The sequence below is a fragment of the Bacillus rossius genome, chromosome 3, assembly GCF_032445375.1.
Source record: "Bacillus rossius redtenbacheri isolate Brsri chromosome 3, Brsri_v3, whole genome shotgun sequence".
Classification (NCBI taxonomy): Eukaryota; Metazoa; Arthropoda; class Insecta; order Phasmatodea; family Bacillidae; genus Bacillus; species Bacillus rossius.
The window spans coordinates 6294464-6311686 of NC_086332.1; the positions used below are offsets into that span (position 1 = coordinate 6294464).

Here is a 17223-nt window from a genome sequence, read left to right on the forward strand (position 1 = left end):
ATTTTATTACACAACACAAAATTAGTGGCTACCTAAATAGAGTGAATTTTCACTGGTTTGTTTGCCTGATAATAGCTTATACATTACTTCTCCTAATAAATTATTAATGTGGTTATGTCAGCAATATATTATGAAAACTACTATCTATCGTACGGGCCCATAACTACTTCTAAAAACTAGGCCTCAGTCTCGGTAATTAGAGTTTCTCCCCCGTGGTTGAGACTCCGGGCTATGCGAGGCGCGCACAGCTCGCTCTGCCGTCGAAGGGCAGAACTAGACTACTGCTGGGCCTTACCAGCTGGGAAGGACGGTGCTGAGTCTGCTGTAGCTAGCGACGCTAGTGTATTCCCAAATATACCTTCTTTTGGCGAACTTTACGTTTTAGAATGGTTATTATTGTTTATATTATACAGAAAGTCCATAACATAATGTTCCAGATTCAGTGGTCTATTATAAAAGTTTAATTTAGACTATTTACAACAAATCATACATCAAATTAAAGTTAAACTAACATATTTTTTTTAATTTTCATTATGTGCACCTTTAGTTGGACGGCATATATCCAACCTAAAGTCAAATTATTATCACATTTTGGTCAACGGAGCAATGGAAGAAATAGCCTCTTCAACTCCGTGTCTCAACTCTGGCAAATCATTAGGTAGAGGCGGAAAGTAGACACATTCTTTTATAAAGAACCAAAGGTAAAATATCACATGACGTTATGTCAGGTGAACGAGGAGGCCAGCGAAAAAGAGCTCTGTCGTCTCGACCGTTACGACCAGTCCAACGGTCAGGGACTTCGATACTGAACCACTCTCGTACAAAGAGATTCCAATGGAGGACGCACATTATTGAACTGAAAGTACAGATTAAATCTTAGCAAATTACAGAACACCACACAATTTATTCTCAGGAATTGCAATTTTACGTAGGTGGCGCTGCAAGCGAGAAGTCAACAAAGCAGTACCCGCGCATGCGCTTATCTAAAACTGATTGAGCTGATCTTTAATTGTGACCTTGAACAAAAACTCTACAACGCTTACAGTTCATACTATTATTAAATTTATAACTGAGACATACTTATATGGACATGCTGTATAATTGCAATACAGATAATTCTTCACCACTGCTTGGAATTATTACGCTTTGTTAAACTTATTTACAAAACAATTTAATATAATTGCAATGACATAAGGAACATTTAACTATTGAATGTTTTTCATACATAAATGTACTATTGGTAGAGACCTGCAAAATTCGCGGTTTCGATGGCCTTCAAGATAGATTGCACATACCCCTGTACACTCGGGAAAATAACGCAAGTTCATTGGCTGCCGACTTGTAAGTCGTCTCAGCTGGTTTGTCTGTGATTCGATCCTTCTTTGGTTGAGATTCGTCCAGATGAACAGTAAGCCAATAGAAAAATTATCTACGAGGTATATGTGTTTGAATTCTAGCCTATCGCCGAATGAATCCGCGAATTTTGCTGGTCTCTTAACTATTCGTTTTAACCAATAACATTTTGATTGTTGGCTCGTATAGCCATCTTGGTGAGAAGATGTCCTGTGATCGCAAGGTAAAGCAGCAATCACTGGGTTATTTCTCACACTTTACTTTGTGTCCATCATTGGTCGCGCTGAGCTGACTCGCTCTGCTGTTCCGCGCGGCGAGAGGCCTTGTTCGTGTCCCGGCGGTGTCACTGTGTCACTGTGTCACTGTGTCACTGTCACTGTGCCTCGCGGTAAGCCTGCACACTGTACTTCCATACATATGAGGAGTCTGTTGTCTCGGCTGACGCCAGCATTAGTTTCACACGTGGCGGGGGCATGCAACGTGAGACGAAACTATTTTAGTCAAGCTTCTTAGTCTAACTTTCTGAATCTAACTTTCTCCCATGTCTTGTAGAGTAAACAAATAACTTTGTCTGGATCCAAAAAAAGACTATTTTGTTATCAAACCCATTAATAACTTTTTTAAAGTTCTATGTTATTACATTCACAGTTTCATGATTCAAAATTAAATAATACGATGGTCAAAAATTTTTGCGAGTTCCTACGATATATATTTGACGGACTTAAAGTTAACATTTTTTATGATTGTTCTGGTGAATTTTTTCTAATTATAGCTTTCCTCGCAAGCTGAATAAAATAAATGGAAAGAGTGGCAATTGTCAAATCGCCATTATCTGACACGCAGACGCAAAATGAAATTAAATATTTTTTTTTTTTAGTCGCGTGGCTAGGTTTTAAATAGCACACACCGCTGATTGCTGTAAAAGAAGTAAAGAATGAACTGCTGCTAAATTAGACAAGGGTGGGGGGCAGTTTTGTAATTCAATCCTTGGCTGTCATGTTGTAGTAATGAGTTTTGTCACTTCGTGGCCGACATACGTGTTTATTCTGCTTGCGTGGCACGTACAGATCACGTCATGACACAACTCGTGTTTGAGCTGATGAGTGACAATGTGGCATCTGCAAAGTGAATGGAGCTAGGAGCGGCAATATTATCGCTAACTATAATTTAAACATTAAAATATATATTTTACATGATCAACATACGCAACAGTTATGTTGTAATGATTATTTTTATTTCTGCATTACCATTTGTGTCCGACATTCGCAAAGAAATCGCAAGCACATGAGCTGACTGTTTTAAGTAGAATTAAAGTATCGTAATTAGAAAGGCTTCGACTTAGCATAAAATAAAGACCAAAATGTTTCTTTGACTTAAAGGCTGGGTGTAGTTTAATAGAAGGACAAGTACCGGCACCTTGAAACGCGTTACGTATGGAGGATTATGTTCATGTGTTCTTGAAACTATTCTAAATAAATCTAGCACAAAAACTCTGCATCGTAAATAACACAAGACTTTCTAAAATTAAAATATATATCATATGGTTAAAAATCTGTGAAAATAAGAAATTTAAAAATTTACTTAAGACAATTATACGCAGAGCTCACAGTTAAACGTCAGTTAAATTCCTACACAATATCACCGTTTTTCATGAAGTCATTTTAATACAGTTAAAAAAAACAGTGGACTTTGTCATTCATTTATCTTAAGTAAAATTCCAAAAGATTAGTTTAATAAACCTGAAGTGGTAGCTAATGAAGAGTTCCACTTCCACCTCCCAGCTTCATCATCAAACACTCGTCACCAAGTGTGATGTATGTGACTCGTCAAAACAAACCAAATATCCCAAAACTCGAGGGGGTTAATAGTAGCCATTGAAACGTTCCTTTATCCACCTCTTGACCCAACTGTACTATATTATAATCATCCCGATGACATATATATGAAAAGTTTAAAATCGATACGACAATATTAGAAGTAGGTCAAAATCTACTTTCAGGATTGTTAAAATAGAAGCTAATATAAGCGTGTTAAAATCAAGCTCATACTGAGAGGAGTGACGCAGCTTATGGTCTTTCGACTCGCACTAGCGATCACCTGGACAGAAAACCGGGTTGTTCCATCAGCCTGGTTCTGGTTTTATGTGGTTTCTTGAATTCACTCCAGGCAGATTCTGGGATGGTTTCTTGCAGTATGACTCAATTTTCCTGCCTTCTTTCATTTACGTGCATCTCTATTTCCCGTGATCTCAATGAGACGTGAAACAAAATTGAACCAAATGAATAGTGTCCAGAATCAACACACCCCTCCCTCTTCTTCGCCGTTTCATTGTGATGCCACCATTAGCCTGTCTCCTCTTGGGAATGTGTTTGCTGCAACTCCGTGTGCGCCCTGATGTTAGTGTTGGACACCGTGTTTGAAGTTCCAACCCAGCAGGCTTGTGGCTTCTTGGGACCACGCGCAGGTCAACAGCGGCGATGGGCAAGCGTCACCAGTCGAGGGTTGCTGGTCCCGGCGACGGCTCAGGGGAAAACCCGGGCACTCGTGGTGAGGTGGACGGATTGGCTCCGTCTACCTCATCACTCAGGCGAGATCCGTCTACCTCATCACTCAGGCGAGATCCGTCTACCTCATCACTCAGGCGAGATCCGTCTACCTCATCACTCAGGCGAGATCCGTCCACCTCATCACGTAGGCGAGATCCGTCCACCTCATCACGTAGGCGAGATCCGTATACATAAACATGTAGGCTTGTTCGCAAACAAAACTGCCTGAACCATGTGAACGAACACTTGGCACATTGTTGTGATCTCACTGTTCTTTAAGTGTCCAACTAATAATATGTGATTGATAACATGTCATTATAGAATTAAAATATTTTCTCCATAAAATAACAACTAAAATAATGTAATAGTCTAACAAAACCGAGTGTCTTTTGAAGTACACTTTGCAAACAAACGCACTTGTGTCATTGCTTTCATCATGTGATTTCGGCATGTATATTACCCATTTATAGAAAAAAAATATGCATTAAAAGTTTACGAGGCAAACAGACCATCGCAAGGGCAGGACAATACAACCGTTGGCCCTTTGTCAGTTTAACGTATAATTAGTTTTCTTCTTGCCCTCATATTTGCTCTTGAGGCGCTTATTGAATCGCGATATATTAAAAACATTTAAGCATAAATATTGTGTCATTATTTCCGTATGATTATCCGTAGTTATATAATCCATTGCAGTGACATTTTCGATTATTTTAATTTTAAGGTTTTAGTGTTCCAACATAAACCATAGAGATGACCAAAATTCCGGGTCGGAATTTCCGGTCAGTACTGGAAACACTTATGTCTGAGAAGAACTTTTGAAGCTATTAGTCTGTGACTACAAGCCAGTGAAGCCGACCCAATCCTTCTATCCAGATATTGGTCTCCGATGTCTTCCGCTATCACGCCAGGAGATTTCTCTGCATTCTGTTAGCTGCTGTGGCCCAGTTTGTGATGGATCTGCTGTCGACAACCGAGCGATTACCATCGGACAGACACTCGTGTTGTTTCTATTGGTTGACACTAACGAGTGTTTTCTAAGGAGTGTTGACGCTGGCAGAAGCGTCACTGTCTTGTGAGGGCGAGGCACAACCCCTGCAGTGGCTCAGACATGCGAGCACCGCCAGGTTCGTGCCCGCTGTGATCTGGAGGTCCTACGACTTCAGGACTACGAGCAAAACCCCCTTTGTTTTCAATGGCATCATCCCCAATATTATAAACAAAGTATTTGCTGTTAATTTCAACTTATAATACACAAAATTAACGTTCAAGTAATATCACACACGCGCTGGAGAACAAAACTATTAGGCTGTTTAAGTTTTTGTTGAGTTTTTTTGGGATGATGACAACCTCACAAATCCAATTGCGTCAGTTACACCTTCAAGTAGAGTGCTCTCTCCTTACGTGGCAGACCACGGTAGTCCTACACGTACAGTACTAATATTAGGATTCGCACCCTGGTAATTCAACACGAATTAAACTTGAGGTTAATATTAACACAAATATATGTAATACTGAGCTGCAAGTATGTGGAACTCGCTCCGCTTCAGTTGAGAACACGAATTGAACTGCCTTTAAAAGCATAGTCATCAATTATACTTGACAAATTATCAATTAATCAACATATTCTGCGGTCCCTTCAAAACACTGAACTATAAAAATACTAACTGTAGTACCCAGTGTTGCTCGGGCTAAACACAGGATGGAGGGAATTTTTTTTTCGAAATCGAATGAGGACCGTAATTATTTTCTTAATATGATTGTCAAGTGTGCAAAATTTAATCAAGAATTTCTCAAGTTCTGATTTTAAGGGATATAAAGGACTCTTTTCGAAGGGGGTTGAGGGGTGAAACGGTAGAACAGTAGTGTTTATAAATCTCACGTATTCAATTAAATTTTTGTTAAAATCAACTGTAGATTAGTGTTTTTCTGATTTTTAATGTCAATTTTCCAAATATCTTCTAGAAGAACCAAAATTCTACATTAAGTGTTAGATAAGGGAATTAGGGGTTGTTTTTTTCATAATTTCATGTTTTCAGTGAACCTCTTCACTTCTGAGGAAACACAGCACAGGGATAGGGTGCACGCCATACAAGTCCATAGCTTTAACGAGTCACTTGTCGGTCCTGGCGGTAAGAGCATGCTCTAGCCATAATGCGTCGAGCCGAAGGGCGCTGGAGGACGTGGGTGAGGGGAGAGAGGGGACGGGAAGTCGCTCACCCCCGATCACTCAGCTCCGTGATGGACACACACGAGCGACACCCTGTTAATGTATCACCGTGTCCACACGCGGTCTCGCTTGTCGCCACAAGCACCTCCCCCCACACCCCGGGCAGTGTCCGCTGATGGCCCGCTGAATGCAAACGTCAATAGCCCGGCGACGGCGTGGCCGGGGGCAGTGCGGGGGTGGATTCATCACTGCCGGGCCCGGCGTCCATCACCCTCCAGGGCGGGAACCCGGCATTACACCGAGAGTCACTACACCAAAAGTCACTATGCATAAAGTCACTAGACCGAAAAACATTAGACCGAAAGTCACTATTCTGCAAGGTACTAGACCGAAAGTCACTATTCTGAAAGTCACTACACCGAAGTCACTATGCATAAAGTCACTACACCGAAAGTCACTGTATCTAAAAGCACTATACCGAAAGCCACTGTACATAAAGTCACTAGACTGAAAGTCACTAGACCGAAAGTCACTAGACCGAAAGGCACTAGACCGAAAGGCACTAGACCGAAAAACATTAGACCGAAAGTCACTATTCTAAAAGTCACTACACCGAAAGTCACTATACATAGTCACTAGACCGAAAGGCACTAGACTGAAAGTTAGTAGACCGAAAGGCACTAGACCGAAAGGCATTATACCAAGAGGCACTAGACCAAAAGTCGTTCCTCCGAAATTTCGGTCAAATGACTTTCAGTTTAGTGCCTCCTACCCCCTCCGACTGCTGCGACCTCGCGGCCTCGCTGGAGACGTGCTGCCTATCGACTAAATTTTCGGAGTCTTTAGCGTTTTGAGTTCAGGTTCTTGTCGTTCTAATGAGTGACTGAAGACATAATCACAGAATTTAGCTTTCGGTATACGGCATTTGGTAGTAGGAGTCTCGTGAAAATGGAATGTAAATGCAGGACAATGGCGCTGCGTCTGCGCAGAAGTCTCGGGAAACTCGAAAAGATGGCGGACGGACGTGTAGTGACATAAACCCGTACATCGTCACTATTATAAATATTATGGTACATACCAAACGTATTGGTGAGCCTAAATAAACGTTATGATAGTGACACTACCCTGGAATATATTTGGTAAACTAAAATATTAATAGAAATAGTAATCCTAAGATTTAAATTACCTAAAAAAAATCCTCCTCTACGAGAATAATGGTACACTTACTTAGTTCCCAGAGGTCTTGGTATCATGACGGTAAGGTATACGCTTCGTACAAGGTTCAAATCACGTAATAGATTAAAAAAAATATGTTTTTATTATTTTTGCCCTGAGACAGAAACAGAATACTAGTCAGGTTTTAAAAAAGGGGAATAATTTTGCTGCTTTTCCCTCAAATGAATCCTTTTCATATATTTACTAAGTTCGGCATTGTTTAAAAGAATTCTAAGTTAAATTTGGTGTCCTAGTTTTTTGACGTGACAACGTCTAATAAATCGATGAACGCCGGCTGCACGCACGAAAAATTGTCCCGTTACGCACATTGTTCCGTTACGCTCATTGTACGCTTGCTCCGCATCTATCTCTCTTCCAATCGATTGGCCTATGCGTCAGAGGAGAAGAAAGACAGCGGCAGCACACAACTTACATCTACACGTGAACTGTTTCGTCGACTGTTTATAAAGTGAAGTGAAAAGTTAATGTGGTTTTCATTGCTTAATACAACAATAATTTCGGCAATAAAGGTTAATTATTCTTGCATTTTAAAAATCTGATTACTAGTATAATTTCAAATATTTATTATTTTATTATTAAAATTAAAATGATTCAATTTTATTCATTAAAGTATGCAATCATTTCATGAATGTTTTGTTATGACGTTGTCACGTTAAACTATCGTCCGTAAACCGACTTTACAGACAACCAATTTTTTTTTTATTATAAGTTTATTTGCAACATCAGAACACACGAATTTGCTCATTACCGAGGTTAGTTCCTTACACATCAATGGCCAGTACTGCAAGACTCGCTCAAATTTTTTTTTTCTGTTGAGTGTTATAATTTGCACTTGTAATTTAAAACTTATTTTGCGGGTCTTAAAGCTGGGGATCAATTATGTTAACTTCGCTTACTGCAAAAAATAAATGAATTGAAAACTTTTTTAAGGGTAGGGTGGTGGAGCGGTGAATTTCAGAGAGGACTCTAGCATCACGTTAATTAATAAATATACATTTCCCGTCCTCGTCCCGAACTGTGCAGGCGCCGATAAACAGCCCTGAGCGTGGTAATCCCGCCTCCACGCCTGAACCCCCGTCACCGACGCCCGCAAAGTAGTTTATTAAGGGCGGCTGTCTGGCGGTTAGGCCCTCGTGGGGGTGGCTGAGGGGAGGGGGGGATAGCTTGCGAACTGCTTCATTACCTCCCGCGACGCGCTGATTAAAGCCAGCTCGGGTCTGCGGCTTGCGAGGGGGGGGGTGGAATGGGGGGGGGGGGGAACACACGCGCTCAAACTTGCGCTTCGTCGGAGGTGAGATGAGTGAGTTACTCTGCGAACAGAGCGAGGGTTAAGCCCCGCCAGTTGTGTGAGTGTGTGTGTGTGTGTGGGGGGGGGGGGGGGGTGAGAGAGAGAGACGGCATACACCGACCTCTGTTCCCGAGACGGTCTGTGCTGACTGTGGCTCACTTTAATACCAGGTCGTCCCACTCGCAGATTAATTTCTTTTCACGTTCTTGAAATGGTCAATGCAAGAGGAATTTCGATTCAATACAATTTATTTGGACGTACGCCATTGCTTTTTTTTGGCGCAGTTTTGTCAGTCTGTTTGTTTGTGTCTGATGACGGGTACAGAATGCCGGTTTTCCCGAGACGTCGCAACTGTGTTCGTCTGTGTTTCGTCCGTAATTTCTGTTCATCTTCATCGTTAAGTTCGTATATTTACTCCATTGTCCAGGTTTTGTTGTCTGACTGTATTGAGTGTTACTGTTGTTTATCCCACTGTGTTCGTCCGTGCTGCCATCGTTGTGTTGTCCGTAATACCTGTCTGGGTTCGTCCTTGTGTCTATATGATTGGCATCAGCTGATTTAGGCATGTTTTCTATGGGTTTATGTTTTCATTTTTTTAACGTGACAACGTCTAATAAATCGATGAACGCCGGCTGCACGCACGAAAAAGGATGTCTCATTGTCCCGTTACGCTTTGTCCCGTTACCTCATTGCACGCTTGCACCGCATCTATCTCTCTTCCAATCGATTGGAACAACCATCGATTTGACTTTTTCGAGGCACATTAAACTTGAAACACTCCAATTCGTTTCCTACTTTTCCTATCATCGTCCTATCCTTAACAGAATAACACAGATTGGAAGAAGTTAAATAGCAAACATATATAAAAGTTATAGTTAAAATAATCTCTTCGTTAAAGTAATAAACATATTTGAATTAAGGAGTGCAAATAAAAGTAAATTTATCAATTAAATTGTAGATTTCATTTCACTCCTTCTTTGTATCCATACAAAATAGTTATAATTCAATAAAAATGATTCAATTTTATTCATAAAAGTATGCAATCATTTCATCAATGTTTTGTTATGACGTCACTTTAAAATATCGTCCGCAAACCGACTTTACAGACAACCAATTTTTTATTTATGTTTCTCGCATTTATGAATTTTTCCCATGACAAACGTTGTAAAACTGCAATGGCGTATGACGAATAAACTGTATTAAATTATTTTTTTGTACTTTCCTTAGAAGAAAAGTGACCGTGCACTTACGCACTTCCTATAAGATAAAATAATAATAATAAACGATTTATTATGTCGTGGATCAAGAGCAAACAATTTTTTTTATAATAAGACTAGCTTTTATCCATGGCTTAGCTCACAAGTTTCTGGCAATATTATTGTAAGAAAAGTATCGAATCAATTAAAAAGAGCATTAAGTAGAACGAAATATGTACTGAAAATCAGGTTTGTATAACGGTTCGTTCACTTTAAAACGATAAATGGTTAGCATTTCTAAAGATGAATATGTTCTAGTATTTATTATTTTATTTAGACTACATTCGCCAACCTAAAACCTCGTGTTATATTTGATTAACAATAAGATCTAAAATTTGTACTGGTGAAACACGCGCTTCTTTAATTTGAATGAAAAACTGTGAAAAACTGCATGTGTATCGTTTCATGGATTCAAAGATATGTAGGCCTTCAGCGCAAACAAAATCCAAACCACCCATAGCGGAGTAGCGGACGAACATTTTAGAAAATATTGCTATTCGAGATCGTCATTTTTTCGTAAATAAACGTTTCCTATAGTTTTATTTTAAAAAAAAAAAATTTGCAGTTAACATATTTTTTACCTGGGCCGATTAAATTATAAGTATAAATGGACAATATCTTTCATTTTTCATCCCTCACCTTCCATTTAATTTATTTCTTTGTTAAATTTTTGTGAAGAAATAGTTAGTAAGTTCAATTATTTAAGCTAAGTTGTTTGCATACACTGCCTGTAAAAGCACAGCAAATTCTTAAATTCTTCTAATGAGTAAATATAGAGAAATTAGTCAGACAAAACTTTATTATTATGAACATTTGCATGACTTTAAATTACTAGCAGATAACACGTCGAATATATCTGGTTTGAACAAATTAAAAAAAAACATAATTTTCGATTTTTATATGCTTAACAGTTGTCGCGAAACCAAATGTTGCGTTTAACGCAATAACCCAACAAGGTGGGTGAAAAGTTTTCATCAAATTTGAGTGAAGAAAATATTTGCCCAAATTATATCTGTCCATCGATATAATCATGTTTTTTGTATTTCAATTATTTATATTGCAATTTTAACAGAACCTAATTCAAACCCATCTCAATTTATTTGAAATCTAAAAACAGATGTAATGTTTTAACGGTAGTGATTCACAATAAAAGTTCAGGTCTTCTTGAAAACTCGTCGCCGAACGAGTTAGCAATGAACAGCGAGCACAACAGAATGTCAATATTACGTAGTTTTTTCACGTGTAACAGACCGCTACAAAAAAAGGCGTAGCGACTTGTAAATACGCTCGTTCGTAGAGAATGGACAGCTATTATCCGGGACAAAGGCGTCGGGTGATTTCAACCATAGAGAGAGGGAAAGCGACGAAGGAAAGGATCATCTGTCGGAGAGTGACATTCAGAGCGTGGGTCTCTCTCTCTCTCTCTCTCTCTCTCTCTCTCTCTCTCTCTCTCTCTGCGAGGGAGCAGGTAATGAAGGCAATTCCACGGAGTGCTGTCGGAACATGGCCGAGGACTGCAACGCCAATATTGATTTCAGTTCCAGCAGTTTGAGTCTAGGAACAGAGGGGCAGAGGACGATTGTAACCGCTGCCGTGACCCAGCGTTGAGGGTTGCATCGAGGTGGACACAAGGGGCAGCCAGCACCGTACATACTCCGAGGTGCTGGTACTCGAAGTAGTGCTTAGTGTAAGTGCAGGCTTCAGAGCGGGAACACTGCGCGTACCGAAGGAGATCAGTTTGGAGTGGCAGAACTATTTCCTATACAAGTTGACGAAGAGCCACAATTGCGATTTTAAGTTGTGCGTTTATGAAGGGAGCGGTCTAAAGCGTCAGTCAACTAAACACACTGAAAACATTATCTAGAAGTCGTAAAATAATTAAATTTGGATGTTTGAATATAATAACTGATCATCCTCACAAATTCAGTCCTCCTCGGGCCATCTTAAGCCCAGCATTAAAAAAGTTCCTTAGAGATCTATTCCTAAGAGAGAAAATGTCACAATTTATATATTATTTCGTAGGTAGATACTTTTTTTTTTTTTTAATTAATTCCATGTTGTCATTTCAAATTATTTCTGAAATTAAAAAAAAACTGAAAATTGCATGTATTGCTTTGTATTAAAAATTTTAAATATAGATTCATCATTTAATGGTCACAGATATTTTAGATTAAAGAAACCAATTTTTGTAAAATATAATACCTTTACTTATTATGTATAATTCGTCAGAAATTACATGGAATTTTAAAAGTACATTAATCCTCTCGGTTATTCTTTAACTTCTCAATTTGAAGCTTTATTTAATACTGTTGCTGATAACCTTTACCACTTTAAAAAAATTATATTAAATAAACATAAGCTTTAATTAACAGTGACTTTTTTAATGTGATTTAAAAATTTTTATAATAATAGATTTTATTTTTGCCAAAATATTTTTGCCAGGCAGAATTGTCTTGATATACCCAAAAATTAAACATTATTATTTCTCAAAATTATGTATAAAATATTTTCCAAGATGATTTTGTAATAAAATTAATAACAAAAATAAATAAATAATCAAGTTGCTTAACCACAATTATGTATGGTATCAAATGTATAACTTGCAAAAACAAAACAAAAATATATTTAAGGTAAAAAAATATTATTTTTTCGGTATAAAAATTTATTTTATTCATTACCTAGCAAACTGTTACCCAGGATAATAACTTTCAGTTATTTAATAACTTAGCATAACAATTTACTTAATGAAAACTAATATAAACCATTAAACATGTAATTTGTTGTAATAAGGGCCCTTGCAAAAAATATAGATGTAAAAAGAGACATATTGATCAACTAGCGTGCTGTTATAGAGTTTGTAGTGACGCCTGTTTATGGCAGTATGCACAGGTATTCGGCAGCTAGAAACTGTTGCAGCAGGAGAGAATGTAACTACATCTGGCTGTGGTGTTCGGCTCGAAGCAGGAGCAGCAGGAGAGAGTGTGGCGGTGTGCGCAGGTGTTTGGCTCGAAGCAGGAGCAGCAGGAGAGAGTGTGGCGGTGTGCGCAGGTGTTCGGCTCGAAGCAGGAGCAGCAGGAGAGAGTGTGGCGGTGTGCGCAGGTGTTCGGCTCGAAGCAGGAGCAGCAGGAGAGAGTGTGGTGGTGTGCGCAGGTGTTCGGCTCGAAGCAGGAGCAGCAGGAGAGAGTGTGGCGGTGTGCGCAGGTGTTCGGCTCGAAGCAGGAGCAGCAGGAGAGAGTGTCGCGGTGTGCGCAGGTGTTCGGCTCGAAGCAGGAGCAGCAGGAGAGAGTGTGGCGGTGTGCGCAGGTGTTCGGCTCGAAGCAGGAGCAGCAGGAGAGAGTGTGGCGGTGTGCGCAGGTGTTCGGCTCGAAGCAGGAGCAGCAGGAGAGAGTGTGGCGGTGTGCGCAGGTGTTTGGCTCGAAGCAGGAGCAGCAGGAGAGAGTGTGGCGGTGTGCGCAGGTGTTCGGCTCGAAGCAGGAGCAGCAGGAGAGAGTGTGGCGGTGTGCGCAGGTGTTGGGCTCGAAGCAGGAGCAGCAGGAGAGAGTGTGGCGGTGTGCGCAGGTGTTCGGCTCGAAGCAGGAGCGGCAGGAGAGAGTGTCGCGGTGTGCGCAGGTGTTCGGCTCGAAGCAGGAGCAGAAGGAGAGAGTGTGGCGATGTGCGCAGGTGTTCGGCTCGAAGCAGGAGCAGCAGGAGAGAGTGTGGCGGTGTGCGCAGGTGTTTGGCTCGAAGCAGGAGCAGCAGGAGAGAGTGTGGCGGTGTGCGCAGGTGTTCGGCTCGAAGCAGGAGCAGCAGGAGAGAGTGTGGTGGTGTGCGCAGGTGTTCGGCTCGAAGCAGGAGCAGCAGGAGAGAGTGTGGTGGTGTGCGCAGGTGTTCGGCTCGAAGCAGGAGCAGCAGGAGAGAGTGTGGTGGTGTGCGCAGGTGTTGGGCTCGAAGCAGGAGCAGCAGGAGAGAGTGTGGCGGTGTGCGTAGGTGTTCGGCTCGAAGCAGGAGCAGCAGGAGTGAGTGTGGCGGTGTGCGCAGGTGTTTGGCTCGAAGCAGGAGCAGCAGGAGAGAGTGTGGCGGTGTGCGCAGGTGTTGGAATCGAAGCAGGGGCAGCAGGAGAGAGTGTGGCGGTGTGCGCAGGTGCTCGGCTCGAAGCAGGAGCATCAGGAGAGAGTGTGGTGGTGTGCGCAGGTGTTGGGCTCGAAGCAGGAGCAGCAGGAGAGAGTGTGGCGGTGTGCGCAGGTGCTCGGCTCAAAGCAGGAGCAGCAGGAGAGAGTGTGGCGGTGTGCGCAGGTGTTCGGCTCGAAGCAGGTGGTGATCCGCAAGGTGGTGCACCAGCACGCGGACGAGCTGGAGTGGACGAGCGCCAGCCTGGAGCTGGAGGCCTCGAGCGGGGTGTTCCGCGAGGGTCGGCTGAAGCTGCGCTGCCTGGCCACGCTGTTCACGCTGTACCGCCGCACGGAGGAGGTTGAGCTGTGCGAGGACTCGCCCCAGCTGGCGCCCGTCATGGGGCCCACGGCGCCGGCCGGCCTCAGTGAGTGCGCGCCCGTTCCTTCGTCTCCCACTGCCTTTGCACGGGTTATTTCTGTTTTTACAATAATCACTTGAACCTTATTCTTATTAATAAAATTTAGATTAATTTAAATTCATTAAAAAATAACACAGGCCGACAATAGTTTTGGTTTCGGGGTATTTTGAGCTGATTACATATAAAATTGATGGCATTGCCGCAGGTATCACTAGAGGAATAGGAAAACCTAACAAGGCGTGAGAGAACGGATGTGAGTGTGTCAGAAAATTAGGTGCCCAGTGTAATTCGTAAAAACAACATTTTTATTGACAGCAATATTCTAACAAACAAATAGCTCATATTTTTCTCGAACTGGTATTGATCGTTATGAAGCGGCAGCCCTGAGTGGTGGGGTTGAATTTTGAAGCAAAAGCGGCTGAATTCCTTTTTGAAGACAGTGACTTCAAAGAGAATCAAAAGCGGCTGAATGTACCTCCACGTCTTGACGAGGAGGTGACTGTGGTGACCGTGGTAAGTGTGGCTGGTGTGTGGTTCCAGGTCTCGGCGCCAGGGTGCAGCAGTCTCTGCTGGTCTGCTGCGCCGCCTGCTTCTGCGCCGTCGTCTCAGCGAGCGCCAGATAGCGTGCCGCAGGGCTGCCAACCTCCCGAGCCGGCAGGTCCTAGCGTTCTGCTCCCCGGCAGGCAAATACTGTAATAGGGTCAGTACGGGGAAACTCTTTAGGAACACGCCAGACGAGTGAAGTCAGCGAACCTGGCGGCTTTTCGCACGACGTGTTTAAAATAGAGTGAGAATATAACAGCGACGTGTTAGTGTCAAACTGCTAGAAAGAAATGCGGTTAATAATTGTCTCCGCGCTCGCTTCGTCAGCGCTGATTGGCCAGAGTTTCCCGTAGTGTCCTATTGCGATATTTGGTTTTCAGAGACTGCGTGCAAATGAAGCCGTCAAGCGTGTTTTTGGTGTCGCCGCTGTGGACATGCGAGCAAACCGCCGAGCCCAGGTCGAATCCGCCGTAATTGTTTACAAAGTATCCTGTGGGAAAATGCAATTTATATTCCGCGAGCATTGTTGTCTCTATTTGTAGAGACCGGAAAAATTCGCGAATTCATTTCGCGACAGGCTAAAATACAAATAGTTATACCTCAGTGCTGCCTCTGCTATTGGCTCACAACTCACCTGGATGACTCCGGGCCAGCGAGAAACACTCAACCAAAGCTTTATATGAATTACAGGCTGCTACGTTGTGACGTCTCGCAAGACAGCAGCCAATGAGTGGGTTATATCTAACCGAGTGTATGTAGAACTATGGAGTTCATCCTAGAAGTCATTGAACCCACGAATTTTTCCGGTCCCTATCTGTTTGTAAGGAACTCGCGATGAATGTTTACTTGCTGTAATGTAGGGAAGGAAGCAAATCATTACCTTGTGTGCTTCCAAAGCTCGACTGTCGACTCCACCCTTCTGCAGGTGACACTCTTGCAATGAAGTGTATAGGCATATAAAATAGAATGTGTTTTGCAAGATTATCTTTCTGAGCAAAACAGAAAAAAACTAATAGTGTTACTACAATCAAAAGAACTATTTAATTTTTAAGTTATTATGAAAACGTTATCCCATAATTTGTGATGATGTTATTATTGGTAAATCATATGTATGTGATACTATTTGGTAGTGAACAAATATGATGTTTAACTTTGAAAATGTCCTATTTAAAATATAACTGTGCAAACAGCAAGTTATTTTGATGACTTTTAGTTAGAGGTGTGCATAACTTGTGTTTTTTATTTATTTAAGTGCGTTTATAACTAAATGGACAATTTGTGTACCCACTTATTATTACAACTATACAGGAATATCAAGGTAGTGATTCAGTGGTTATATTTGTACATTCATGTTATTTTTCGCATGCAGTGAAATTTGTAATTACAAACATGTGATAAGTTGTAGTTGGTAGGGTAATTTTGTAAATATGTACGTACCTATTGTATAGATAATACTGTTGTTTGGTATGTATGCAAAAGTTTAAATATTTATTTTTCATTTCAAATTATATTATTTCTCCCAAAATAAGATGGAAAATATGATATAATACCTTTAAAAAGTAATGATAAAATTTTGTTGAAGAAACTTTTTAATCTAAAATCCATATAATGCGTATACATGTCTTCGTTTTTTTGTTTTAGGTATGTTGAAATATTAGTTTCATTAGTAAAATATCGTGCTTTTTTTTGTGCGCATGGTTACCTTTATACTATCATAAAAAAACTGAAACGAATTAATTCCCTTGATGTATCCAAAGAGTTAATATGTAAGGTTCAATGTATGCTGTGTTACACGACGTATGATATATATATGTGTAACCTGTAAATGTTATGTACTTGGTACAGAGACGCAAAAATACAAGAGCGTAAATACGCGAACCACGCCTTTGTGACTCAATTTACACTTCCCCACCTTTCCAGTGGCTGGTGTGACATTTCCTGCCGTGCGTCGCCCAAGATGCTGCCAGTGGCGACAACTTGCTGGCACGTATTTTCCCCTCGGCTCGTTTGCAGCCAGGCGAGCAGGCTACACCCTTTGAAGAGGGGGGGGGGGGGGACTTGTTCTCGGAAGGCGGCAGGTCTTGTTATGTCGATGCTCGGGTTCGGCTGGCGCAGGTAACAGCGCTCCCCTGCAGTAAACACGGCAGAGTCGCGTCAAAGGTGGATGTTCCCATGATTCCAGTTGGCCGCACTCTACGGCGACAAACACTCGTGACCTTTAATTAGGACACAATTTCACAGTTCATTCTCGGCTTGAATTATAAACAGTGCGTCGCCCTTTTTCACGGGCAAGAATGTTACATCAACCCATCCATTTTGTTACTAAA

General features: G+C 41.5%; 1 protein-coding gene across 1 annotated transcript in view; it reads left to right on the forward strand.

Moving 5' to 3' along the window:
• Positions 1–16774, forward strand: part of LOC134531386 (uncharacterized) — a 485737-nt gene extending 468963 nt beyond the window's left edge. The window contains exons 5-6 of the mRNA XM_063367088.1: positions 14119–14359; positions 14894–16774. Coding sequence (XP_063223158.1) covers positions 14119–14359; positions 14894–14976 — 324 coding nt within the window. The 3' untranslated portion in view covers positions 14977–16774. The remainder of the gene's footprint in view (positions 1–14118; positions 14360–14893) is intronic.
• The last annotated feature ends 449 nt before the right edge of the window (positions 16775–17223 follow it).